Here is a 26,379-nt window from a genome sequence, read left to right as displayed (position 1 = left end):
GCTGGGAGCTTCCACCGTCCAGGCCTGTCTGAGTATCCCACCCCACCCATCATCCCGACCCCCAGACAGGGGTCACTAGGTCGCAGGGTCACAGGTCACAGGGCAGGGCCTACACACCACAGGTTGCAGTCCTCCTGGATTGTAGCGTTGGGCAGGTACCACTGGCCGCCGTGACGGCAGGGACAGAGCTCGGGAGGCACGCAGCGCTCCTCCTAGCAGAGGCCGGGGACAAAGGGTTCCGTGGAGGACTGCCTGGTGCCCCCTCCCCGCCGGTTACACCCAGCCAGGGGCCAGGGCAGGGGGCTGGCTAGCGGAGCCCCTCCCAGACGTACCAGCAGCACGGTGCCTGGGGGGCAGACACAGCCCCCCGGGCTGCCTGGGGTGCAGGGGTGGTCAGCGTCAGGACTGTCACAGGTGAGGAGGCAGGCTCCAGGGACGTAGACGAGCCCACGGGGGCAGAAGGCCCGGGGCGGAGCGCAGTGGTGAGCAGTGCAGTTCCAGAGGCCCCTCTCCTGGCAGACACTGCCGGAGGTTGGGAGGCAGGGAAATGACCTCACTTCCAGGCCCCTGACCTGCCCTGGGACAGCCTCAGGATCCCAGGGGTCCAGAGCCCCTAACCTTGTGGGAAGGTCCAGCTCTGATGCTGGAGACCTGAGTGTCTCACCCACAACCCCAGTTGCCACAAGCACAAGAAGTGTGACAAGCACCTGGCCGCACCTGGGATTACACACTGCCACCCTGCCCCAACACCAATAGGAGCCATTCTCTGGGCTCTGGGGAGAGGCCGAGATACTGAACAACCCTACTCCCAGTACAGGTGGGAGAAGGGTTTCACTGAAGTCTTACCCACCAAACTCTGGACTCTGGCACAGTCTCTATAGATCTGCAACTTCTCTTTATGTCCTAACCCTTAGAAGAGCCTCTGGACCACCCTCAACTGGAATTCAGACACCTGGGTTCTATCCTTCATCATTAACAAGCTCTGTGACTCTGCAAGCTGTTTAGCCTATCTGCACTTCAGTTTCCTCATCTGCAAAATGGGAACAATTCTTCTGCTTCCTACTTTATTAGGGTATTGGGCTTCCCTGGTGGCTCAGCGGGCAAGAAACTGCCCACAGTGCAGGAGACCACAGGTTCGATCCCTGGGTGGGGAAGATCCTCTGGAGGAGGGCATGGCAACCCATTCCAGCACTCTTGCCTGGAGAATCCCATGGACAGAGGGGCCTCGAGGGCTACAGTCCATAGAGTCCCAAAGAGTTGAACACAACTGAAACAACTTAGCACGGATGCAGGAAGTAAGGTTAAACAGGCAATGTACATAAGAGGGCTTTATAAGCCCTAAAGTGCTCCACAACTGAGGGGATGTCATCAGTGCTCTAATGGGCATGCCATCCTCCCCACATCCCTCAGCCCGTTTCTCTAAGCTCCACCTTTTCACCCCCAGCTCTTTGCCTCCCCCAACAGGTCTCCGCTCTCACCAGTGGTTGCAGTCCTTCATAGCGGCACTGCCAGGGGCATAGCGATGGGCCCCAAGCTGGCAGGAGCACAAGTTGGGGGGCACACACTGGCCCTCGGGGTCCCACAGCAGCCCCAGGGGGCAATTACAGCCGGCCACACAGCTGTCCAGCTCCCCACAGTCTTCAGGCTCCCCGCAGTTGCGACCGCATACTGGGGCACACTCCTGGTACTCCTGGCCACCAGGACACAAGACAGCTGGGCACAGAGACACACGCAGGTCAGAGGCTGCTCTGCCCCCTTGCCTCCGAAAGAAAACAAAGCCAGCAATCTGCGGAGGTCAGAGATCCTTCTGGGACCCTCCCCTGCTGCAAAGCCCCTGGATCCCCTGTGCTGGAAGGAGTGTAAGGGTGCAGCTGGCTGGCTGAGCAGACTCACCACAGAAGGTCCGGTTTCTCCAGGAAGGCAGGGCACCCTCCTGGGCACAGCGCCGAGCATAGGCCGCAAGCACCGGGCACAGGCAGTCCCGGCCAGGGGCGCAGCCACACACAGCTGCCAAGCAGCGCAGGTGGAACGGCTCCCTGTCCACCAGCCCGTGGCACTCCTTGGAGGGAGACGAGGAAATGAGTTAGCTCCTCCCCATTGATTCCCCACTGCCACCTCCCGGTGCTCAGCAGCCCTGGCATGGCTCAGAGTGGGGCCTTCCCAGGAGTCCAGGAGGATGGCAGGGCAGGTATTGATCCCATCTTACAGGGGCAAACAGGAGGAGTGTCCCCAAGCTGGCTACCTGGAAGGCTGGGCCATGCAGGATGGCACAGGCTACCTCCGCAAAAACCTGGCGCTCAGTGTGGGTGCTGCAGGGGGAAAGCGGGGTGCTGGCCTCCAAGGAGCATGTTCCCCCGCCTGCCACCTGGAACTTGCTAGCAAAGGCAGTGATACTGGTCTCCACATCACCAGCAGGGGTCAGGAAGTCATCCTGCTGATTCCGGGTGAAGGTGCCACACAGACCCTGCACCTGGGTCGCAGAAGTGGGCACGGGACAGTCAATTCCAGGCCCACAGCGGCCGGGCCCAGCCACTCACCCGCCCCCTGGGCACACCTGGTGGGTGTGGCGGGGGTCCAGGGTGATGTAGGCTGCAGCGTCGGACACTCCCCAGAGGATGTGGGCACCAGGCCAGCGCAGCAGCAGGAAAGAGGAGGAGGCCCGGGAGACACTTAGGCCCCCAGCTGCACTCCAGGGCAAGGCCACATCCTGCCCGTCAACAAGCACAGCTCCTGGAATAGGGGGTCTGTGAGGGGGCCACCCCCAAAGGGCTGGGCTAGGCCAATGAGGTGGAAGGAAGGCACATTTCGGGACGGGGCTGTTAAGAAAGGGAAGGACCCAGGGTAGGAGGTGGGGAGCTTCGTCTCGGCAGGCCACTCACCCTGAGCAAGGGGAACCGGGGTGACCCCTGGGAGGTCACCCATCCCACCTGAGCAACCCCCATGGGACCCTTAGCACCCACTTGGCCTTTGCCCTTGGAGTCAGTGTGCAGGAGGAGCTGGGAAGGGCCTGCCTGGCCTAGGTATACCGTGAGGCCTTTCAGCTCCTTCAGAACCCTTTGAATTGTATTTTCCCCTGAGGATGGGATGGGCAGAAGATGCCTGGGAAAATCACCACAGGCCTTTGTGCATCTTCCAGAGAAGGCAGAGTGAGGGGGAAGCTGAGGCAGTAATCCCGGTTGTGGGAGTCTAGCCGGAGAATTTGGGTTCAGCAATCACAGGGCAGTGTGGACAGAAGGTGCTGGAGAGAGCCAAAGTCCACAGGGAGAGGGGAGATGGCAGGAGGCCACTCCGGAGGGCTGCTGGGAGCGGAAGTCCTGGAAGGCAGGGACCCTGAGAGCTGGGGCTACCTGAGTCCCTGAGCTGGACGAGGGTGTCCCCCAGGGAGACAGAGATGGCGTGGAGGCAGCTCCCAGTGTCACAGTCCCCGTGCTCCAGTACAATCAGCAGCTGCCGCTTGGCCAAGTCCTGGGTAGATGGTGAGGAATGTGGTGGGGCTGGGGCGGGAGGGTCCCTCCTGGGCCTTCTCCTGTTTTACTGGACGCCCACAGCCCACACTCCGGACAGCTCCCACCCAGAACTGTGCTGACCGCCTGCCAACCATCCGCACTCTGTGAGGTGAGGGGCTTAACCCTCACCAACAGCTGGCATGTGTGACTGTGTGTGTGTACACATGTACACATGTGGAAGTGTGTGTCTCTGTGTGTGTACATGTTGAAGTGTATGTGTGACTGTGTGTATGCACGTGCACGTGTGGAAATGTCTGTGTATGCACGTGCACATGTGGAAGTATGTATGACTGTGTGCGCACGTCACATGTAGAAGTGTGTGTGTATGCGTGCATGCGCGCAGGTTCAGGCAACATGCCTCCTCCACCTGTGGGGACGTATGCTCACGTCTCTGAGTGCCCACAAGGGTGCACACACACGGTAAATCTATGTACACACGTATGAGAGCATCGCAGGAGCCCCTGTTTGTGTCTACGTGTGTAAGAAGGTGCCGGGCCGGAACCTGGGGAGTCACCTCACTTTACCCGGGGAGGAGGGCTGGGGACGAAGGCGGACTCTTCTTTATTTGCCCTCCCCTTCGCCCCCCGGGGTCGTTTTGCAGAAAGGAGCGTGTGTGACAAGCCCAGCTGTCCCGTCTATAAGAAAGGACTGTGCGGGTGGGTTCTGCGTGGCGCCCCCGGCCCGGGGCGGCGCTGACAGTCAGACTTCCACGGGAACCTGAGGCGCCGGCGAGAACCCTGAGGGCAGGCTCGGGAGTGTCCGGTTGCCATCCTCCGGAGCCGGGGCCGTCTCAGCGTCTCCCTGGACGGCTGTCTCGTTTATTCAGCGGTTTCCTTACAGTCACTGCTCCCCTCACCCCCACCAGCACCCTAGGAGGGCCCCCCGGGCTCTGGCACGACCCCCCGCTTCCGCTCCCGCGGTCTGCGGGCGCGGCACACCTGCACCAGGCTGAAGCGGCAACCAGCAAGGCCACGGAAGGCGAAGCTCCGCCCATCGAAGGTGACGTAATGCCCGTCCCCGCCCACCGCGCACTCGGCTGCGCACGGCGCCTGCGCACAGAGCCAGCGGCCGTTCCTGCACACGCTGTGGGCACAAGGGCGGGGAGACGGTGCTCGGGGTCCGTGCCGCCGGGGGCCGGGGGTGGGAGTGCGGGGGGACCGAGCTGGAGACTCCCTCCCACCTCTACCCCCTCAGCACTCTGGTCCCCCGGCACTCCCTTCCCCCCCGTTAGGACTAGAGGTCCGCTGATGGAGGTCACCCGCTGGGTTTTTAAGCAGGACGATTAATGCCTTAAGAGGTCGCAGGTCATTTGCAAGGGAGGCCCCCAAAACGGAGGCAGGTTGCAGAGCAGATGGCATAAAAGAGGGATCAGAGGGGACCTACGGGTAGCCCTTCAGCCCCCCGCGAAAGGGCCCGCCAGGCCCGCGCACCCACCACGGGTTGCAGAGCTGGCGCACGGTGTCCCCAGGCTCGTAGCGCCGGCGTCGGCGGAAGCAGGGGCAGCGGGCAGCGGGCACGCACAGGGCGCCGTCCCAGAAGAGGCCGGGCGGGCACTCGCAGCCGCTCACGCACTCTTCCCCGCAGCTCCGCTCGCCTCCCTCGCCCACTGCCGAGCAGCTGGGCGGGCAGGCCGAGGCGCAGTCGGAGTACAGCTGGCCCCCCGGACACAGGCGCTCTGCGAGTTACAGGGGTGGGCTGTAAGACCCAAGGAGCTCCCCGCCTCCGGCCAGAGCCCACTGGCGGGACCCCCCCCCCCCCCCAGAGAAACAGGAGCCACGCGAGGGCCCTCAGTCAGTTCCCCGGTTCCGCGGGGTGGGGAGGCCAGAGGCTGGGCAGAGAGGGGCAGGCAGCCGCACTACCGCAGAAGCCGGGCTTCCTCCAGCGCACCGCGATGCGCCGCGCCGCACAGTCCTGGGCGTAGCTGGCCAGGGTGGCGCACACGGCCTCCAGCCGCTCTGCCCGCCCACTGCCCGCTGGGGCCCCAGCACAGTAGGCGAAGAGGCAGGCCTCGTGGTACTCTGCAGGGGGGACCTGCAGAGACAAGACAGCCCCTCAGCCAACCAGCCTCCATCAGGGCCTCCCTCCTCTTGCTTCTCAAACGGCCCTTGTTTTACGATCAAACAGGAGAACCCTGCAAGGGACCTTAGAGATAACATATTGGGGCCGGCTCATCTCCCAGAGATCAAATCAAGGAGGGTGGGGCGGGGTGCCCTGACCCATGCCCCAAAGCAATTTGGGGGCAGGACCAGGGGCCCAGTTTGGCACCTCCCTAGCACTCCCCACCTCTCTAATGCCTGATGCCACCTCCACCCTCATCCATACCTGGGTGTGGCATTCCCTAAATGGGCCTTCCAGCAGCTGGTGGCACACATCCTGGGCTTCAGCCCGAAGCTGGCCAGCCTCCAAGCCCGTCTCTGTGCCCCTCAGGGGATCCTCACAGCCTTGAGTTGCCTCCACCGCATCCAGACACCCAGGCTGAGGACAATTGGAGTCAGGCCAAGGAGCCAGGATGAAGGATATTAACCAGGACATCAGGAAAATGGCCACTGCCCTGGCAGCCGGTTCAAGACCCTGCCCTCATGGCCACCAGCCCAGACATCCTGGGACTGTGGAGGGCAGCAGAGTGGCAAGCCCAAGTGGATGTGGGGGCCAGAATCACTGTGAGCCCACAGGCAGGAGGTTAGATAACTAGCTAGTGAACCAAAATTTGTTGGTGACCAGGTCGGTGAGCAGGCAGAAAGCGAACCCAGCACTGCAGTCTCACCTCTGAGTCTGGGAGTCTCCAGGAATTCCCAAAGGTAGCAGCTAACGCAGCCAGTCCCCTGCCGGGCTCTAGGAAGTCATCTGGGGGAGGTTGAGGCAGAGTGGCTATGTCTGGGGACTCCTGTCTCCCCTTCCTTCCCACAGCAGCAACCAAACCTCACCCCTACTCACCCTCAGGCTGACCATTGTAGACCCCACAGAGGCCTTGAGTCTGTCCCTGGAGCTCGTGGTCCACAGAAATGGAGACAGAACTGGAGCGGTCCAGCCGCACAATGACCCCCAGGCCCCCTGACAGCACCAGCCAGTCCCCTTGCCACTGCAGGCTGAGCCCTGGGCAGGAGAAGCGGGGAGTCACAGCCCTACCCCTCCCACCATCACACCGGTGGTCAAACTGCCCTGGGAAGGAAAAAAGGGCTTCTCACTATTCTAGAGAGTTCTGCACCCTGTACCCTTTAAAGCAGAAGCCACTAGTTTCCCATCACAGACTTCTTTTGAGAAGTTCATGAACGCTATAGATGTGCTCTTGAGAGCAAACTACAGGTAAACTACAACACACACACACACACACACACCTACCTCACTCCTCAGACTCCAGGCAAGACAGAACTCTGGGAGGAGCCTGACCCATCTAGCAGCACAAAAGCCCGGCCTCTGAGGCCTGGGTGCAAGGGAGTGTGGGGCGGGGGTTGGGGGGTGAGTAGTGGGACTTTCCCGAGGTCACCCTGTGAGGGGACAGGTTGCAGGGGCAGGGGATGAGGACCACGACCTCCTGGCATCTCAGCGGGCTCCCTCATCTCCAAATGCTGACTCCCAACAGCCGTGGGGGTGTCGGGAGGCTGTGGGGGCCCACCCAGCTGCCCAGCTTCAGCTGCCCTCTGACCCGCGCCCTGTGGATGGACAGACTGTCCCAGAGAAGTGAATCGGGCCCTGGGCCATCTCCTGGTGCCCACAGCCGCCTTACCAGGGAGCAGCTGAGACGCCCCCTCGGGTACCAGCCGCCCGTTCACAGAGACGTTTTCACCCCGGATCAGCACCTCCTCTGGTCCCATCATCACCCGGGCCTGGGGAGGGCGGGGGGCGACACATGGAGGAAGAGGGGGTCAGTGGCCCTCCTCCTCCTGTGTCCAACTCCCTCTCTGTGTCTGGACCCATCTCCCTCCTCACCAGCTGACAGTGCCCAGGCTGGGGACAGTGCCCCCGGGGCTGGAGGTGGACGGCCCAGGTGGTATCAGCCGCGCCCGCCAGCAGGTAGGTGCAGCGGCCCAGGAAGTGGAAGTGGCGTCCGTCGAAGGTGCGATAGTGGAAGCCGGACCAGGTGGCGCAGGTGGCCGAGGGACGCTGGTGCTGGCTCCAGAGCTGGGCCACGGCCCCCGCCAGGGGCTGCAGGATGGCTGGGGAGGGTGTGCTGCCTGGGGGAGATACACCAACGGTGACCTCTGAGCGCGAGAAGCGGGGGCAGAAGTAGTCAGTGCACGGTTACCAATGGTGACCAAAGGTGGGAGGCGGCTTGTCTGAGCCAAGAGGGCAGTGGGTTCCACAGAGGGACCCAGAGCTCAAGAATTCTAAGTGGGGTGCCTGTTGGGGAGGGGTTTGCCAGCCGGGGCTGTGCCTTTCGCGCAGGCTGGAGCTCCGGGGACCCACCGGGTCGTCTGTGGTTGGAGCAGCGGTGGCAGGTCTGGGAGTGGCCATCTCGCCAGCTGTGTCCCCAAGGCCGGGCGCAGCACTCCTCCAGGCTTGCTGTAGACGCGTTCACTGAGCCTGCCTCCAGGTTGCACATTAAGGTGGCAAAGCAGCGGCCCTCGGGGATGGCCTCTGCAAGGGCTGCGGTGGACGCAAAGAGAGAACGGGGTGGACCCAGACGTTCCACCTGGACCCGGCTTCCCTCCCCAGGCAGCCTGCTGCCTCCGGGAAACCCCGGATCTGGGCTGATCCCAGGTGCTTACCTAGGGTGCAGTGGATGCCCCCCCAGCCTGGGCAGCAGGCCCTCACTGTCCGGTTCCAGGCAGCAGGCCGGGTCTCTGGGGGTCTGGGTCCATGGAGCAGGGGGGAGGGGACAAGATGGTAGTGTTCAGCCCCATCCCTGGGAACGGCCTGGGACACCGCCTCTGGTCACCTGCTCTCTAAGAGGCTTTCTTGTGTAATTTTCCATTCTTGGTGTCAATTTCCAAAGCGAGAATGATCTCAGGAAGGCGGACTGAGGGGTAGGCAGAGGCAGCAGGCATCTTGACCCTCCCCGGCGCTGCCCACGGACATGCCCACTCATCCACCACCCCGTTCCCCCACTCGGCCCCCCGTGAGTTCACCCGGACCTGCTTGCCAAACACCTGCATCTCCAGGTCACCGCCCAGTCCTCCCCCGCTCTCAGGAGGTCACCTCACTGCTCTCTCCAGCCCAGCGGGCTCCTCGGCACTCACTTATAGATGGCACAGAGCCCCGCACGGCCACTCCAGGTCAGGTCCAGCTGCCAGCCCCGGCGCTGGTAATGCTGGAGGCTGGCACAGGGCACCAGGTCCTCCTGACGGGGGGTGACTTCCTCCTCCACCAGGACGGTCTCTGTCCGCTCACACCACCGCCTGCCCATGGACGGGGACCCATAGCTGCAGCCACTGTCCCCCTCTGCCCGGGAGGCCCTGTCCCACGACCCCACTCTAGGGGAGAGTTTACCGAAGAGGAGGCTGACTCAAGTGGGCTGAGGGGAACGAGGAGGGATGGGGGAGTCTGGCTGCCCCAGAAGTCTCGGGCTGGGAGGAGACGGCCCCGAGGTGGGCTCCTTACCCATCAGCCAGTGCCCATGCCACCCCGAAGAGGAGGGCAGGGAGCAGCATGGCGACCCCTGGTCACCTGTCAGGGGGCTCTGAGGCTCTGCGGAGGCCGTGCTGCGGCAGGGATGCAGAGAGGCCAGGCCAGGGCTCCCCGGCCCGCCCCCGATGGCGGCGGATGCTGCAGCCTGGCCTCAAGGGTCCAAGGCAGCCTGAGGCAGTGAGAGCAAGGCCTGGGAGGCCGGGCAGGCTTTATCTCAGCCCTGTGCCCCAGAGCACCAGCTGCCCAGAAACAGATTGGACCTGCCTATACATGGCATGGTCCCCTCCAATGCCAGTTCTCCCTGGAAACAGTGCCCTTCCTGGGGTTTGTGTGTGTGTGTGTGTGTGTGTGTGTGTGTGTGACACTCTGGGCCTCTGATAACCCACACTCCCTGGAAACAGTGCCCTTCCTGGTGTGTGTGTGTGTGTGTGTGTGTGTGTGTGTGTATGTAATGAAGGGCCACAGCCAGACACTCTGGGCCTCTGATAACCCACACTCCCTGGAAACAGTGCCCTTCCTGGTATGTGTGTGTGTGTGTGTGTGTAATAAGGAGGATCCATGTGTGTCTGTGTGTGTCTGTGTGTGTAATGAGGGGCCACAGCCAGACACTCTGGGCCTCTGATAGCCCACACTCTCAGGCCTTACCACCAACTACTGTGGACGTGGATAAACCACACTCTTTCTGGGCCTCAGTTTCCTTACTAGTAAAAACCTCAGGGCCTCCAGGAAATCATGGGGGGTGGGACAGGGGTTCCATGAATACTTTGAAATTGTGTGTGTGCGTGCTTTTCTGATGACAGTTCCATAACTTCTATTAGATTCTCAAGGGGAGCCATGACCTCACACCAGAGTTGAGTCACAAGGCCACGGCCTTCTGGCTCTCAAGTCCAGAGTATCTGAGCCTCTCCCCTGTCCCTTTTCTGTATCTCCTACCCCCACCCCAACCCCACGAACCAGGCACTCCAGAAATGAGGGTTGGTGAGCAGAAGGTACGGGGTTTCCAGGGTGGTTGGATTGTTTGGGGCCAGGGGTCCCTCTATGCGGTCTGACTTCTCACTGAGGGTGATGATGTGTGGCCGGCTAGGTCCACCCTGGTGCCCTAGGGTTCGTGGAATCCAGAACCAGGAAGCTCAGGCAGGGCAATGACAGCCAGCCTCAAGGAAGAGTGCTTGGGGTAGGAAGAGGGGGCGGCAAGAGGCAGAGGGTCCCTGGAGACAGCTCTCCCAGCCCTGGGGGCCAGGCAACCAGATGGAATAATCTGGAATAATCGGAGCATCCGGTTAGAAGCCAGCAGCTTCTTCTTCACTCCCCAGGGGAATCCTGGTTACATCCTGGTTACTGGTCCCCAGGGGGATCCTGGTTACATCCTGGTTACTGGTCCCCAGGGGGATCCTGGTTACATCCTGGTTACCGGTTACCAGCTCCCAGGACACCCAGGCCAGACTGTGGCCTGGGCCTCGTACCCCAAAACCCTCCAGCCCCTGAGCCTGATGCGCCTGACTTCAAACATCCCACACAGTCACCCCACCTGTGGGTGTGTGTGTGATGGTGGGTGGAGGAGGTGGCTGCCAGGAACCAGAGCTGTGCTAGGCATTCTTCTGGGCCAAGCGGGAGTGCAGTGAATCTCTCAGGGAGCTCCTGGATGGCGGGTGGGGGGGGGGGGGGGGCTGTCCCTGGAAGGGTCCCAGGTCAGGCCCTGGACACCCAGCTGTCCCCAGCTCTCACACATGCATACCCGGGCACACCCTCCAGCACCTCACGCGCTCACACTTCGCTGCAGGTGTTACAAGGACACACGCGGGTGCTCTGGCCCTGCACAGGCACACAGCCATGTGCTCTGTTCCCAGGGCCATCCTGCAGTCTAGAGAGCAGGCCGGGAACTGCTGGCTGAAGCAGCGCATCCCGAAGGTAGAAGGGCCCTTCACAGCTGATCCGGAGGAACCCTGCGCTCCCCCAGGTACCCCCTGTCCCTGTCTCCCTCATCCTAGACATCAAGAAATATTGGTGTGGCCCTGCAGCTCGCCACTGTGCCTCTCTGTCCCGTAGGATACCCCCGGGTGATGGGGTGTGGACAGTCAGGGAAGCCTGCTCTTTGCTCCAAGAGCCAACCTCCCTCTCCATGCCCTGCTCTAGGGAACTGGAGATTGGAGAAGGAGGTTAGGAAGGGAGGCCTGGAAAGCCCACAGTTTAGATGGAGGAGGACAGGATATTGGGAGCTTTCAGGAACTGGAGTGTCCCAGTGGCAAGGCTGCAGAGAAACATCACAGCTCAGGGCAGGGACCTCTGAGGGTTTAGGGCATCCCTCCAGCCAGCCAGGAGGGTCCTGCCCATCACGTCCAGGGGACTACCCCGCCCCCCAACTCTGGGAGGCAGGGGCTCCCCTGATGATGCTTCAGTCCTTCACACCGCAGGACTCCGGCCACACCCCTGAACTTCCTCCCCCCTACCCCCACTCCAGCCCTGCCTTGTCCCAGGTGACCTAGTTGGAAGCCCTGACCCCCATTTCCACTCCGAAGGTCAAATTCTTCGCAGGCACCGGGGCCGGCGCCTGGTCTCCTTCGGGCTCACCTCCAAGCCCCGAGGGACCGTGGGGTGGGGGGTGGGGGAGCGGGTACGAGTTGGGGTGGGTCCGAGCGGGATCCGCTGGAATGCAGGACACGGCCGGAGCCTCCCAGACCGACCCCACTGACCGACAGTCGGAGGACTCGATCCCCAACGCCGCCGGAACGCAGCGAACGCACACACACTCCTGGCGGGGCCTCGCGATTCAAAGACCGAAGCCCAGACGCTGGCTCCCCTCCCCCGAGCAGGCCCCCTCCTCTCCCCCCAACTCCTCACCTCCTCCCCCACCCCACCCCCCGACGCCCCGCGCGCCACCATCCCCGGGCTCCTCCCTCCACGCCTGCCAGCACCCTCCCTCGCCGCCCAAGTGCCCGTCCTCCCCTCCCTCTTCCCCTCCCCCATCCTTCTCCCCCCCACCCCTTCCCTTCCTTTCCCTACCCTTCCTTTCCCTTCCCTTCCCTTCCCTTCCCCTCCCCGCTCCTGCGTTCCCACTTTCCGGCACCGACCGCAGGCCGTCGTTGGTCCAGACCGTCACCTGCCCGCCGGGACCCGGCTCGGCACCCCTCCTCCCCCAGGGCACCCGATCCCTGACCAGCCCCCCCTTCCTCCTCCTCCCCCCGCTCCCCTGCTCCCTCTCCCTCCGCGTTGTCTCCTCTCCGCCTCCCCGCGAAGTTTCGGGGCTGTCAGTCTGTCAAGTCTCCGGGGCCGTCTGCACCCGAGCTGCAGAGCCCGCGAGGGGGAGCAGGAGAACCCGGCGCCCTGGTCGGAGCCGCGTCGGGGCCCGTCCCGGCCGCACCCGCAGCCGCCGCCCGCGCCGCGCAGGTGACAGCCCCCGGGGTGCGGGCGCTGAGAGCGCGGGGTGGGGTGGGGGGCGGCTGGGAAAGGGGGGGCCCCGAGGGCACAGGAGGGGCGCGGACCGGGGGAAAGCGGGATGTTGGGACAGGGGAGGAGGAGGGCCTGATTGGGTGGGACGGGGGGGTCAGGGCTCCGGGGAGAGCCGAGAGACAGACCTGGAGGGCTGGGCGGGCGCCGGGAACCGGGGGCCGCGTGGGGGTCCGGGGGGGGGGCGGCGAACGGGTGGGAGGCCCGAGGAGAGGAGGGGGAGGGCTCAGGGGAGGGGGCCCGGGGGAAGGCAAGGAAGTGGAGGCGTGGGGACCCGGCGTTCGGGAGGGGCGCGAGAAGGGCGCTGACAGGTGAGCCTGGGAGCCCGGAGCGACTGGAGCGAGGTCCGGGCGGGGGGGCCACACGGGGGCGGGGGGCGGGGAGGCGGGAGGGGTCCCTGGGCTGGCGAGGGGAAACTTGAGAAGCCGGCTGGGAGCAAAAAAAAACGGGGCAGGGGGCCACCGAGCGGGAGGGGAGGGGACGCGGAGGTGGGCTGGGAGGCCGGGTCGGGGAGGGGGGCGCAGGGCCGGGGACAGCGGTCGGAGTGAGCGGCCCAGCCGTAGACCCCGAGGTTTGGGTGGGGGGCGGCTAGAGGAGGGGGTGGGACTCGGGGAGCGGACGGGGAGAGGGCTGGGAAGAGCCGTTCTGGGGAGTGGGGCTCCGGAGGGAAGGGAAGCGAGAGGCTGCTGGGGAGGCGGAGGGGGAAGGGAGACCGGGCCTCGGAGCGGGAGGGAACCGAGGTGAAGAGAGGAGAGGAGAAGGAAGGGAAGCCGGGGTGGGGGAGGAGAGGGCCGGGGAGGGGAGGAAGGAAAAGAGGAGGGGGAAGGAAGGGAGGGCTGTGCGATCGGGAGGGGTGAGGAGGCGGGGGGCGGGCAGGGAGAGCCCGAAGGGGCGGGGGAGGCGGCCCCGGGCCCGGGGAGGGGGAGGGGAGCGCCGCCGCGGAGGCTGCCCCGGCGGAGGGTCAGGGGGGCGGTGGCTGCGGAGCGCAGACCCCAGCGGGGCCAGGAGGGGTGGAGCGGGCGGGCTGTGGGCAGGGGCGGGGCCGGGGGCGGAGCTGGGGAGCCAGCCAGCTCCGGTGGGGAGAGAGGGCGGAAGGCGGAGGGCGAGGGAGAGGGGAGCGGTGCAGGGACCGCTGCCAGGGAGGCTGTCGGGGCGGGGGGGCGGGGAATGGGAGGGGAGTCTGCTGGAGGATGGGCAGGGGACCCGCAGGAGAGGGAGCCGCCGTGGGGGCTTGGAGGGCAGGGTGTCCGGCCCTCGGAAAGCCCCGCGGGGGAGGGGCGATGGTCTTGAGGTCGGGTTCTGGGGTGATGCTCTCAAGAGCTCTTTCCTGCCTCCGGGGAGGACCCTCCTCCGAGGGCCTCCCCAACCCGAGGCCCCAGTAGTGATACCTCCGGCCCCCCCCAACGCCACCCCAGGCTGGCTCCTGTTTCACCAGCTCCTGCGATGACAACTGGAGTGCCGAAGAGACGAAGTTTCCCGCTCCCCAGCTCAGGTCTCCCACTCTCCACCCTCTCCCCAGAGAGTCGGTGGATTCCTGACCCCCCAGGCAAGGGCCCTGGGGAGGAGGGGGTGGTGGTGGGGAGAGCTGATGGGCTGGTGCTGGACCCCAGAGACCTGCAGGTGAGGGTGAGAAGCTGATTTCCAGAGCTGACCCCGAGCTTAGCGTGCAGAAATGGCTTCAGCGCTTCTCCTCACGTTCAAAGGCGTCTGCTTTCTGAAACCCATGGTCCCTCAACTCCCTCACCGTCCCTGAGGACATCCCCTTTGGAGCCCCTGGGGCTAGCTTATGGGAAGAGGTTGGGCAGAGCCAGGGCCCAGGTGGAAGCTGCAGAGGAGAATCTGAACAAGGATGTATGTTCTCCTTAGGGTCCGTGGCCGGATCCCCAGGAGGAGTCACCCTGGGTTGCCATGAGAGAGAACTTGGAGGCCCTCAGCTCCCTGGGTAAGTGGTAGAACTGGAGGAACCTGGGTGGGGGGCAAGGAAGTAGGAGGCTTCAAGGGCATACCGTGCCTGTTGTTGTTCAGTTGCCCAGTCATGTCTGACTCTGCGACCTCATGGACTGCAGCACACCAGGCCTCCCTGTCCCTCACCATCTCCCGGAAGTTTGCCCAAGTTCATGTCCATTGTCCGTGAAGGGAGATGGCCCTTCACGGATCACTGCCTTGTCGTGGCAAAGGGGCTTGCATAACACAATGAAGCTATTAGCCATGCCCTGCAGGGCCACCCAAGACGGATGGGTCATAGTGGAGAGTTCTGACAAAACGCATGATCCACTGGAGGAGGGAACAGCAAACCACCCCGATATACTTGCTGTGAGAACCTCATGAACTGTATAAAAAGTTATCAGGCCTGCTGCTTCCCTAATTCAGACTGTAGAGCATCCCCAGGAGGCTTTGACCCTGATACCCCTGAGACCCTGGGGGCCTTTAGGGCAGCATCCTTTCTGGTTTCATCACAAAGACTGCCTGCCTGGTCCATGCTAGAGGTTGTGCTAGTACTAACAGAACACCAGGATAGTTAAATCTGTTCTCTCTTTAAATCTAATCATCTCTGTCCTTGATTCGATGTAAGGCAGCTAAAGTTGATATTTGGTCAGGTTGCTAGGGAAGCTGGTTGTCCCTTGTCCATGCTGGTTAGAGACCTCACTTTCCTTAACTCCCCAGGGAAAACTCTTTCGGACTGGGAAGGGGAAGAGCCACCATCTTGGATCACCTCTTCTGTTTGACATGCTTGACTTGCACCCATCCTTTTGCCTGTAACAGGACTCTCTGTGGGACAGCCGGAGATGACCCCCCAAAGTGAGCCTGGGGAAGGGTCCCATGACGCCCAGGAGCGCATGTCCCCTCCCCGAGAAGAGAGAGTGCTGGGTACATGCTCAGGTAAGTGGGGAATGCGGAAGCTGGCTCAGGACGAGTCTTCCTTCCTCTGTTCATCACGTATTTATTGAACACCTACTAAGTGTCCCATGCTATTCTAGATACTTGGGATACCTCAGTGACCAAGGAGACAAAAGATCCCTGCTTTCCAGGAGCTTAATCCTAGTGAGGGCGGAGGACTAGCAGACAACAAATGTAGGAATAAATGCATTTATAGCCTGGGTTAGAAGAGGCTTTGTGGGTGGGGCAGGCAGGATTGAATAGAGGGGTGAGAGTCAGCCTCATCAGGAAAGTAAGATTGAAAGGGGTGGCTAAGCAGATACCAGGAGAAGAAGCCTAAAGCAGGTGTGGACCTGGCCTTCTGACGTCCCCATCTTCTCCAGTGATTTGCCTGGAAACGGGTCCATCTGGTAGCTAGGAGGTTCCCCATCTCTCCTCCTTGGGCCTCTTGGAAGCCTCAGGGTAGGGACCATCCTTACTTCCACTCTCTTACACACACGTGTTCCAGAAGCCCCTCACACTTGTGGCTCTTGCAACCTGCATGGCCTGGGGCGGCTGGGAATTCAGCCCCTGCAGGTTTGATGTGGGACCACTCCTGCCTGTGGGGCTGGGGCTGGGTTTCAGAAGACCCTGCCTCCTGGCACCAGGGGGGACCTCTCTCCATCTCCAGCATCCTTGAGGTAGCCTGTTCTCTGCCAGGGCACGAGGCCCCCAGACCGGAGAAAGGTGCCCACAGGGAACAAGCTGAAGCTCCCTGCAGAGGAGGCCAGGTGTGTGCACCACGCAAGCCTGAGCCCATGGGCTCCTGCCCAGGTGAGTCTTCCCAGCAGTCCATCCCACCAGGGGGCCAGGCGGAGGGAACAGGGGTGTACAGGGCACCATGTAAAAAGAAAGCCACCCCAGGGCCTTCCAACCCAAGATGAATCAGGCCCTGCCACCTTTCTGCTATAGAGCTTCAGCACCCAGCAGGAATTCTGCATCCACAGACAACAGGAATCTGAAAGACTGGTCACCAAAGAGAAATACACTGTCACTTCAACATCTTCCAGAAGTCTTACCTTCCCATTCTCTCTCTCCCAGTCTGTTGACAGCTTGAAGTATGATTCCCACGAAGACACGTGGTATCCATCAACCTTTTCATTGTCAATCCCCACACCTGCTCCCTCCCCCAAATCTCCACTGACCTTGGTGCTACCCAGATGAGCTGTTGTATTTGACGCAACGCCCCCTATCCATGATGATCAAACAGTTGGTTCCCTCCACAATCCTACCCATCACTTCCTTCCACCACCACCAGCCTTATCACCTCTTCCCTGAGTGATGTCACCTTTTCCACAAGGGCTTATTTGGTGCCCACTCGGGCTAGGCTGTGTTAGGTAGAGCAGATGGAGATGGGCTGTAGAGTGACGTGGTCCTGGTTCGAATCCCTGCTCCACGTTTTGTAGCTGAGTGATCTTGGGTAGGCTTCAGGAGCCTCAGTGTGTTCACAAGGAAGAAGGGTAACTTCTGCGCAGGGGTTTGGGTGAAGGTTTGTGAGCGTGTACACACAGTTCCTCATCTCCAGTTGGCTGTCAGTACATGGTGGCAATCCTCACGCTGTCTGCCCTCCAGAAACTGAAATCTGATACCAGTATGAGCTAGAATAAAGAATGAGAAGAACAAATAACGAAAGCTTTTGTTGATTTGTGCTCCATGTTGAGACAGGTGTAGACTTCAACTCGGATGAGGCTGGAGTGGAGGATGGGAAGACATCCAGAGCTGACTTAGAAGTAGGAAGTTGACGTATTAATAACTGGGGTTGTAGGAGACCAGCCTGCCTGAAGTGAGGGATTTATGCCTGGGAGTATTAGGAGAGTTGGACTGGGTTGGGGTGAGCCTCAGATGCAGCTAGAACAGACTTTATCCTCTCAGAAATGCAAAGCTATTGATGGTTCTTTGGTAGCAAAGTGGCACAAAGAAAATGAAAGTGATATCACAGTATGATAAAGAGCTGTTTGAAATGGATGGCTCGATTGGTAAAAGAAATTGGGAGGAAATCTAATTGTGATAATTCAAGCCCCAGGCTATTACAGACTTTTAGAGCCAGACAGGACCTCCAATCATCTGGTTCCAAGGCTGTCAAACAAGAATCACTTTGGGAGCTTGAAAGAAAGAGAACAGCTTCACAGGCCTGGGTCCCCTAGATTCACTTAGTCAAAGTTCCCCAGGAGATTATGAAGTGGCACCAGATTTAGACACCATGAACTGGTCCAATGCTTACGCCTAAGCAAGCTAAGAAACTCAACTCAAAGAAAACTCAAAGAGATTAAGTGACTCAACTGTGGTCACACTGCTGCTTAGTGGCAGAGAAAAACCCAAATGGACCCTCTCGGTCTGGGTTCTGAACTCCTTCCTCTTGGCTGGGTCATCTCTGTGCCCAAGAAGGGCAGAGCGCCAGGGGAACCTGTCTCAAACCTGCTTCCCCCAGAGGGCCCTCCCTGCTTCTCCAGAGGTTGGCACCATCCATTGGTTCCCCAAATCCTGTAAGCTCAATCCTCTTCTTAAACCGGGATTTCCCACCTGGCTCTAGAAGTGAAGGGAGTAGGAGCAAGGAGGAGCCTTTGAGAAACCACAGGAAGGAATGCAAAGGTCTCTATGGTCACTGGCAAGGAGTTAGAAGATCCCTGGAGAAGGGAATGGCAACCCACTCCAGTATCCTTGTATGGAGAATCCCATGGCACGCAGGCTGTACAATCCCCGGGGTCGCAAAGAGTCAGACACAACTGAGCGACTAACACAGAAACAAGGTGAGTGTCAAGGCCAGCCCACAGAAGGAGGCTGTAGACGGAGTAGATCCGGGAAGGTGGGGTGTTTGCTGATAAGCCTGCTCAGCTGCAGTTGATTCACAGGGCACAAAGGGGAGTTGCTTGTCTGCAGATGGGAGACTGTGGTTCCAGAAAGGAGTGGGCTGGACAGCAAGATGGGGGTGGCCCCCCTTCCTGTGGGCCTCTGAGCCCTCAGAGTGAAAGCTGAAGACTGAACCCTGAGTGAGGGTAAAGGGTGTCCACCATAGAGGCAGGGTCTCGTTAAGGAGGCAGGCAAGCCTAGGAGAAAGCACCTGCTGGCTTGGAGAGCCCAGGAGGAGGACTTGCTGTGATCCTCCGATTTGGACATTCCCAGGACCTTTCCAGTGGAAGGAGCAGGAGCTAGGCTTAGGGGCTCCAGGAAGTGGTGGTCCTATTGGCAAACAAACAGATCAGGTGAAAGCCACTCAGTCCACTTTTTGCGACCTCAAGAACTATATATGGAGAATGTGGAATTCTCCAGGATAGAATGGTCCTGGAATGGGTAGCCTTTCCCTTCTCCAGGTGGATCTTCCCAACCCAGGGATTGAACCCAGGTCTCCTGCATTGCGGACGGGCGCATTCTTTACCAGCTGAACCACAAACGTGGGGTTTAACAGACTCCTCTTGTTTTGCCCTTTCAGGGGATGAATGGATGATTCGGAAGGTGAAGGTAGAGAAGGAGGAGGATCGGGAGGCCCACGAGGAGGCAGAATGGCCCCAGCATCTGGCATTACGCCCCAGCCCCTTTCCCCCGCCGGACCTGGGGTCTCTGGCCGCCGCGTATAAGCTGGAGCCGGGGGCCCCAGGGACACTGGGTGGGCTCGCCCTGGCCGGGTGGGTCCCGACCGCCTCGGAGAAGCCCTACGGCTGCGGGGAGTGCGAGCGGCGGTTCCGGGACCAGCTGACCCTGCGGCTACACCAGCGGCTGCACCGCGGCGAGGGCCCGTGCGCCTGCCCCGACTGCGGCCGCAGCTTCACGCAGCGCGCGCACCTGCTGCTGCACCAACGCAGCCACCGCGGCGAGCGGCCCTTCCCCTGCTCGGAGTGCGACAAGCGCTTCAGCAAGAAGGCGCACCTGACCCGCCACCTGCGCACGCACACCGGCGAGCGGCCCTACCCGTGTGCCGAGTGCGGCAAGCGCTTCAGCCAGAAGATCCACCTGGGCTCGCACCAGAAGACGCACACGGGCGAGCGGCCCTTCCCCTGCCCCGAGTGCGAGAAGCGCTTCCGCAAAAAGACGCACCTGATCCGCCACCAGCGCATCCACACGGGCGAGAGGCCCTACCAGTGCGCGCAGTGCGCCCGCAGCTTCACGCACAAGCAGCACTTGGTGAGGCACCAGAGGGTGCACGCGGCGGCCGGCCGCACCCCGCCCTCTCCCGACGCGCCCGCCTCGCCCACGTCCCCTGCCCCGTCCCCCACCCCCTCCCCTGCCGGCCCCAAGCCTTTCGCCTGCTCCCACTGCGGCCTGAGCTTCGGCTGGAAGAAGAACCTCGCCACGCACCAGCGCCTGCACAGCGGCGAGGGGCGCCCTTTCGGGTGCGACGAGTGCGCTCTAGGCGCCCCTGTGGACCCCGCGGCCCCCGAGCCCTTGGCCTGCGCGCCCCGAGGCACACCGGCGCTCCCGGGCGCTCCGGCCGGCGAGCGGTCCTTCCTCTGCCCCGAGTGCGGGCGCAGCTTCGCCCACGGGCAACACCTGGCGCGACAGCGGCGGGTCCACACGGGCGAGCGGCCCCTCGCCTGCGCGCAGTGCGGCCGCCGCTTCGGCTCGCGGCCCAACCTGGTGGCCCACTCCCGGGCGCACAGCGGCGCCAGGCCCTTCGCCTGCGCGCAGTGCGGCCGCCGCTTCAGCCGCAAGTCGCACCTGGGCCGCCACCAGGCGGTGCACACGGGCAGTCGGCCCCACGCCTGCGCCGTGTGCGCCCGCAGCTTCAGCTCCAAGACCAACCTGGTCCGCCACCAGGCGGTGCACACGGGCTCCCGCCCCTTCCCCTGCCCGCAGTGCGGCAAGAGCTTCAGCCGCAAGACCCACCTGGTGCGACACCAGCGCGTCCATGGAGGAGCCGCCCACCCGGCCTCCGGAGCTGACCTCTCGAGCCCAGCCTGGCCCACGCCCACCGACGTGGCCGCACCCGCGCTCTTCTTCTGAGCTTCGTTCTAGCCCGGACCCGGGCTTTCCCTACGTTTGCTCCCTGGTTCCAGAGACCCATGCCGGACATCTCCTGGGCACCGTGGCCTGGATTGCCCGTGGCCATTTTCCTCTCTTCTCCATCCTGCGGGGGGAAAGCCTGGAAAGGATACCCGGCTTTGACCTTCTGTGTCAGAGACAGGGCTAAGAGTAAACCCTTGATGGGAACAGTTTAGGCCTGAGTCCTTGGAAATCTCCCACTAAGAGACCCCATGGAAAGATGATGTTTCCTGGACCACTCCCAACGGAGGACTGAGTCAGGAACCAATACAGAGGCAGGGAAAGAATGGCGATCTGTATACTGAAAGTTTCATTAAAATTACAATCCGAAGGTTCTGGGGCTGTGGAATGAGTTGGGGATGGAACCCCTGACTTTTCTCAGCCACCCTTTTCTGCCTTAGTCCACACACAGACACCCCTTCCCATCCTATCTGGGTGAGTTCAATTTAGCCAGCTGCCAATAATGGGCTTTCTCAAATCAAAATATGATACAGCTAATTACTGAATCGCTCTCTTGCTCCTTTGACCTTAGCTCAAATCTGACAAAGAGGAAACATCAGTATACATTTCTCATGCCAGGGGTCGAAGGTTTAACTGTAAGGAAGACGAAAAGAGAGGAAGCAGGGTGCCCCTGGCTGTTCCCATGGAGACGGGGTGCCACCGAAGGCTTGGAGCTCCAGGGCTCTGCCTGGGTTTGCAGCTCTCCCAAGGGGATCTCAGAATAGCAGCCCCACCTGCCTCTCTGCCTGCAGCAGGGGGAAGGATGTGAGTGACAGATGAAGTTTCCCGTTAAGTTCTCTTTATGATGGCGACTTGATCCAGACATCTCTAGCTGAGCTGCCCCAGCCGAGGCTGACAGGAGAGCTGACTGACCGGGAACGGTAGGATGATGGGGGGGTGTGTTGGACTTGGAGTGAGAAGTCTTACACTTGACTTTTCCTCAGTCTCTTTAGGACTTGGAGCAGAGCCCTTCGTTTTCCTGGGTCTCTGCTTTCTCCTTACACTAAGATTGTTGATGTTGATGAGGGCTGAGGCTTTTTTCCAATTCTAACGTCACCATCAGCAAGATAGCACTCGTGGTGAAGAATCTGCCTGCCAGTGCAGGAGACATGAGACATGGGTTCAATCCTTGTGTAGGGAAGATCCCCTGGAGGAGGAAATGGCAACCCACTCCAGTATTCTTGCCTGGAGAATCCCATGGACAGAGGAGCCTGGTGGGTTACAGTCATAGGGTCACAAAGAAGCAACTTAGCACAAAGGTTTCAGAATAAACTTAGCAAATATTTACTGGGTGCCAACATTGTGCCAGAGGATGAGATGGTTGGATGGCATCACCGACTCAGTGGACATGAGTTTGAGTAAGCTTGGGAAGTTGGTGATGGACAGGGAAGCCTGGCGTGCTGCAGTCCATGGAGTCCCTAAGAGTCGGACACGACTGAACTGAACTGAACTACTTTGTGCCAAGTCTTGCACTAGGCATGGGCAACAACAGTAAGCAAGAACTTACAGGAAACAGGAGGATTGTAGGGCTAGGGCCAGCACAGAGGGCTTTGCGAGTGGCACCCAAAATCTAGGAAAAGTCAAGGGAGGTTCACAGGTTGAAGACACCTCTAAAGTGAGCCCTGAAGGATGGGCGCACATAGCAAGTGACTAACTCCTCCTCCTGGTCCTTTTCTTGGGTTCCTACCTCCTTCTTATCCTGGTCTTGTAACCCCAGTTGCTTTAAATATGCAAGACCTGGGAGACCTTAACTGGAAGCTAGCTGCACAGACATTCTGATGACTGTTGTGCTGGGGGAGGTGGAGAAAGGTGAAGAGCCAGGCTGCCCTCCTGAGTCAGAGCACAGAGCATAGCTCCTCATACCTGCCTGGGGCTTTGAGACTATCTCTGTGGCTCAGCGGGCTCCTTCAAGCACCCACACCGGTGAAGAGGCATCCACCATTCCTAAGTTGTTGCCTTCCCACTTTGAGGAGGAGAGGAGATGGTCAGCTAAGGAGCCAACCTGCTGTGCTTTAAATATAGTTTCCCCCAGTATCTGAAAGTAGAGCGTTCCTATAAAATACAGCCCAAATTCACAATAACTACTATTATTATCACCATTTTATAGATGTGGAAACTGAGTACAGAGCAATTAGGTCATTTGAACAAGGTCATTCCTTCCTTCCTTCATTCAACAAACATGCACTGAGTACCTACTTGTGTGTCCAGCATTGTGAGATGCTGGCAATAGGAATACTCTTTATAAACTAAAATGTGTTCAATACTTACTCTTCACTGCTGCTGCTAAGTCGCTCCAGTCGTGTCTGACCCTGGGCAACCCCATAGACGGCAGCCCACCAGGCTCCCCCGTCCCTGGGATTCTCCAGGCAAGAACACTGGAGTGGGTTGCCATTTTCTTCTCCAATGCATGGAAGTGAAAAGGGAAATTGAAGTCGCTCAGTTGTGTCCGACTCCTAGCGACCCCATGGACTGCAGCCTACCAGGCTCCTCTGTCCATGGGATTTTCCAGGCAAGAGTACTGGAGTGGGTTGCCATTGCCTTCTCCATGCTCTCTTCACTAAGTACACTCAGTAAAGGGTACTTAGTACACTAAGTAAAGCCCTAAGTGAATCAAAGGCTTTACAAGTGTTGCCCTGTTTTTCTTCCCACCATCCTGTGGGTGGGCATCCTTGTCCTTGGTCAAGTTTTTCTCATGAGGTAAAAGAAGCTCAGAGCGTCCAAGTAACTTACACAAGTGACACAGAATATGTGATGAAAGCAATGCAGTGGTTTGCTTCGAGAGCCTGTGCTTTAAAAAAAAATTGGGGGGACTTCCCTGGTGGTCCAGGTGGCTCGGGAGGTAAAGAAATCTGCTTGCAGTGTGGGAAACTGGGGTTTGATCCCTGGATCAGGGAGATCCCCTGGAGAGGAAATTGCTACCCACACCAGCATTCTTGCCTGGAGAATCCCATGGGAGAGGAGCTTGGTGGGCTACAGTCCATGGGGGCAAAGAGTCGGACATGACTGAGTGACTAACACTGGTGGTCCAGTGGTTAAGACTTCGCCTTCCAGCGCAGGGGGTGTGTGTTTAATCCCTCTGCTCAGGGATCTATGCTCCCACATGCTTCAGGACAAAAAAAAAAACAACATAAAATAGAAGCAATATTGTATTTATAACAAATTCAATAAAGACTTTTAAATGATCCACATTAAAAAAAGCTTTATAAAAAAGCAAATTTTATGAGTGTGTCTCCTGGGGGAGAAGAAGGGGCTTCTGCCCCAGGCAGCAAACCACTTTTGTGGGCAGACCCCTGCATAAAAGCAGGAAGCAACTGAAAGCAAGCTCGTGTATCAGTTACAAAATGACCCCTTTCCAGAAGTGATGGTAAATTATGGAGTCACCCTGAGGTGGGGATGTGAGAGTCTGTGTGGAAGGGTGGCTGTCAGCTGGAACTGGCTTGTAATTGGGACAAGAGCCTGTATCACACGGGCTTCAGTGACACTGTCCAGCACAGCCCATCTCTCAGCCCGGGATCCGAGAACCACCTGACAGTGGTCTGCTGGCCTTGCCAGCCCAAGGGCCTCCCCGCTGCACACAGAGGGGAACTTAAAAGCCAAGTCTGTGCTAGGAACTCCTTCACCAAAGACACTGTGTTTCTTTCCTGGGACTGCTGGAATCAAGACCCACGCACTGGAGGATGGAAAACATTTCTCCTCTCAGCTCTGGAGGCCAAAGTCCACAGCCAAGGTGTGGGCAGGGCTGCGTTCCCTCCGAAGGTTCTGGGGTGGGTCTGTTCCAGGCCTCCCTCCCAGCTGCTAGAGTTGCCGGCAAGACTCGCTGTGCCTCGACTTGTGGCCGCATCCATCCAGCCACCGCCTCCTGTTCTCACATGGCCTTCTTTCTCTCTGTCCGTCTGTGTGTGTGTCTTCTCTTCTTCTAAGGACCCAGTCCTAGTGGATTAGGGCCACCCAACATCCTCACCTGAACTCCATTGCATCTGCAGAGACCCAGTTTCCAGATAAGGTGACAGTCACAGGCCTTAGGGGCAAGGACTTCAGCCTGTCTCTAGGGGACACATTTCTGCGCATCACAGGGACCTTCACGGAGATGCTGTGCCAACCATGGAGGAGGAGAAACTGACACACAGGCTGGGAGGGGATGGACTGGCTCTACCAAGGCAGGAGCGGGGCAAGGGCTGCATGGTTCTGATCAAACTCGACTGTTCCCCAGAGCTCTTGCCTCCGGGTGACAGGCTGGGAAACGAGCTTTGGGGATGTGCAGTGGAGCGTTCAAACAGGCTAAACAATGATAACAAAGATGTCACTTCGAGTTCCTTGACTCTACAAGTGATTTTTTAAATTTATATTTTCTTACTTTTCTAACAGTAGAACAGCTTTGACATGACTGTAAACAAAGAGAAAGCATAGTTGACTTTTAGGAGACTGCAGGAGCAGCCGAGAAATGAGCAATCTTCCATCAAATGTGACTGTTTTGTTCAGTGTTTCTGTAAACTCTGTGTGTGAGTGCATGTGTGTGTGTGTGCGTGCGCTTGCATGCATGCACCTGTTCTACAGTTTATTTGTGGGGAGATACAAGATGGAGGAGCCCCATGGGAAGATGCCGCCTTGAGGGTAAGTGGGTTTGAATGGCTAGGGGTGCAGGTCAGACAGATGGGCTGAGATGGGAAGGTGCTTCTGGATGGCATTTTGAGGAACAGAGGATGGTCAAATTGAAGTGGGATGAACTGGTCTCCCACAGTGAATGTTTTTTCTGCCCCCTGAAAGCCAAGAACCCTCCTGGGAGCTGTGGTGGGGTGTGGCCTGTGGTCCCAGGATGGCAGACACTCTCCGGGAGGGAAGTGGTTCCCAAAGGCTGGTGAAGACCTTCACCCTGCCTCATGGTGCGGAAGACAGGTTGCTCTGCCTGAAGGGTATTTCCTTAACCAGAGACACGTCCACATTCCACTATGCGCGACATCCTGTCCTTTCCCAGGGGTAGTAATTTGGGGAAATTCGGCTGCAGAGCGATGTACTGTGGCCTCAGTAGGAGGAGAAGCAGGGCTCTCAGAGAAAGGGGCCCTGGGGGTCCTCACGACAAAGCATTGCCGTCAGAGGGGGCTTGCCTGAAGGCTTTTAGGAAACACTTTCCCAACTGCTTGACAGACAACAGAGCTAGGGTCTAGGACGAGTGCAGCCTCCTAGCAGGAATGCTCTTGGTCAAGACCAGGAACTGGATTGACGTCACGGACCGACGTAGAACGTCATTACGTAAAGTCCTTGGGGCATCGCAGTGGGTTCCGCTTCGGGCTCTCCAAAGGCCAGACACCGCGGCCCGACAGCCCAGCCAGGCAGCCCTGCGTAGCTCAGAGCCCCTTTTCCCTCGCTGGGCTTTCTCCGCTCGGGGTTTTCTCTGGAGGGTTTTCAGGGCCCCCCAGAGACTCTGCCCTGTGGCCCAGCCTCCTCCCAGAAGGGCTGTATTTTGGTGGGCAAGGCTAACTCTTATCTAAGTAATACAGCCCTGGGATCCTCTCCTCCGGGACGCGGGCCCACGCATCCATACGCACTTGCGCTTCCCACGCCGACTGGTCCCCCTGCACATCTGCCCAAACCCAGGCTCACCCCCAAGCCCAGGCTTTCCGACCACCTGGACTGTTGATTTCTCCTCCCATCAGGTCTGGCCTCCAGCTACACGCGAAGGTCCGTCTAGTCAAAGCTATGGTTTTTCTAGTAGTCATGTATGGGTGTGAGAATTGGGCCATAAAGAAGGCTGGGCCCCAAAGAATTGATGCTTTTGAATTATAGAGCTGGAGAAGACTCTTGAAAGTCTTCTTGGACAGCAAGGAGATCAAACCAGTCAATCCTAAAGAAAATCAGTTCTGAATATTCATTGGAAAGACTGATGGTGAAGCTGAAGCGCCAATACTTTGGCCACCTGATAGGAAGAACTGACTCACAGGAAAAGACCCTGGTGCTGGGAAAGACTGAAGGCAGGAGG

At 59.6% G+C, this 26,379-nt stretch overlaps 2 protein-coding genes across 5 annotated transcripts in view; one reads left to right on the top strand and one right to left on the bottom strand.

Annotated features, from left to right (window-relative positions):
- Positions 1-9,094, bottom strand: part of LOC133072612 (SCO-spondin-like) — a 51,031-nt gene extending 41,937 nt beyond the window's left edge. The window contains 19 exon segments of the mRNA XM_061166035.1: positions 118-212; positions 333-522; positions 1,479-1,713; positions 1,894-2,059; positions 2,243-2,470; positions 2,555-2,730; positions 3,348-3,465; positions 4,445-4,589; positions 4,941-5,181; positions 5,366-5,537; positions 5,829-5,981; positions 6,271-6,350; positions 6,441-6,599; positions 7,231-7,330; positions 7,434-7,678; positions 7,911-8,090; positions 8,213-8,295; positions 8,684-8,842; positions 9,045-9,094. Of these exon segments, the coding sequence (XP_061022018.1) occupies positions 118-212; positions 333-522; positions 1,479-1,713; positions 1,894-2,059; positions 2,243-2,470; positions 2,555-2,730; positions 3,348-3,465; positions 4,445-4,589; positions 4,941-5,181; positions 5,366-5,537; positions 5,829-5,981; positions 6,271-6,350; positions 6,441-6,599; positions 7,231-7,330; positions 7,434-7,678; positions 7,911-8,090; positions 8,213-8,295; positions 8,684-8,842; positions 9,045-9,094 (2,975 nt within the window).
- A 3,160-nt stretch (positions 9,095-12,254) lies between these two features.
- ZNF467 (zinc finger protein 467) lies at positions 12,255-23,584 on the top strand. Of its 4 annotated transcripts, none has more exons than XM_061166033.1 (6): positions 12,255-12,455; positions 13,931-14,007; positions 14,382-14,457; positions 15,279-15,395; positions 16,092-16,205; positions 18,859-23,584. In XM_061166033.1, the coding sequence occupies exons 3-6, from the start codon at positions 14,424-14,426 to the stop codon at positions 20,364-20,366; spliced, it is 1,773 nt and encodes a 590-aa protein (XP_061022016.1). In that variant the 5' UTR covers positions 12,255-12,455; positions 13,931-14,007; positions 14,382-14,423; the 3' UTR covers positions 20,367-23,584. The 4 variants fall into 4 exon arrangements, with proteins under 4 accessions (XP_061022016.1, XP_061022014.1, XP_061022015.1 ...); XM_061166031.1 differs by having other exon boundaries at positions 13,931-14,061; XM_061166032.1 differs by lacking the exon at positions 13,931-14,007.
- Positions 23,585-26,379: the final 2,795 nt, after the last annotated feature.

The sequence above is a fragment of the Dama dama genome, chromosome 18 (assembly GCF_033118175.1).
Source record: "Dama dama isolate Ldn47 chromosome 18, ASM3311817v1, whole genome shotgun sequence".
Taxonomy (NCBI): Eukaryota; Metazoa; Chordata; class Mammalia; order Artiodactyla; family Cervidae; genus Dama; species Dama dama.
The sequence above is the reverse complement of the archived record's forward strand: the minus strand, read 5'-3'. Positions and strand labels throughout refer to the sequence as shown.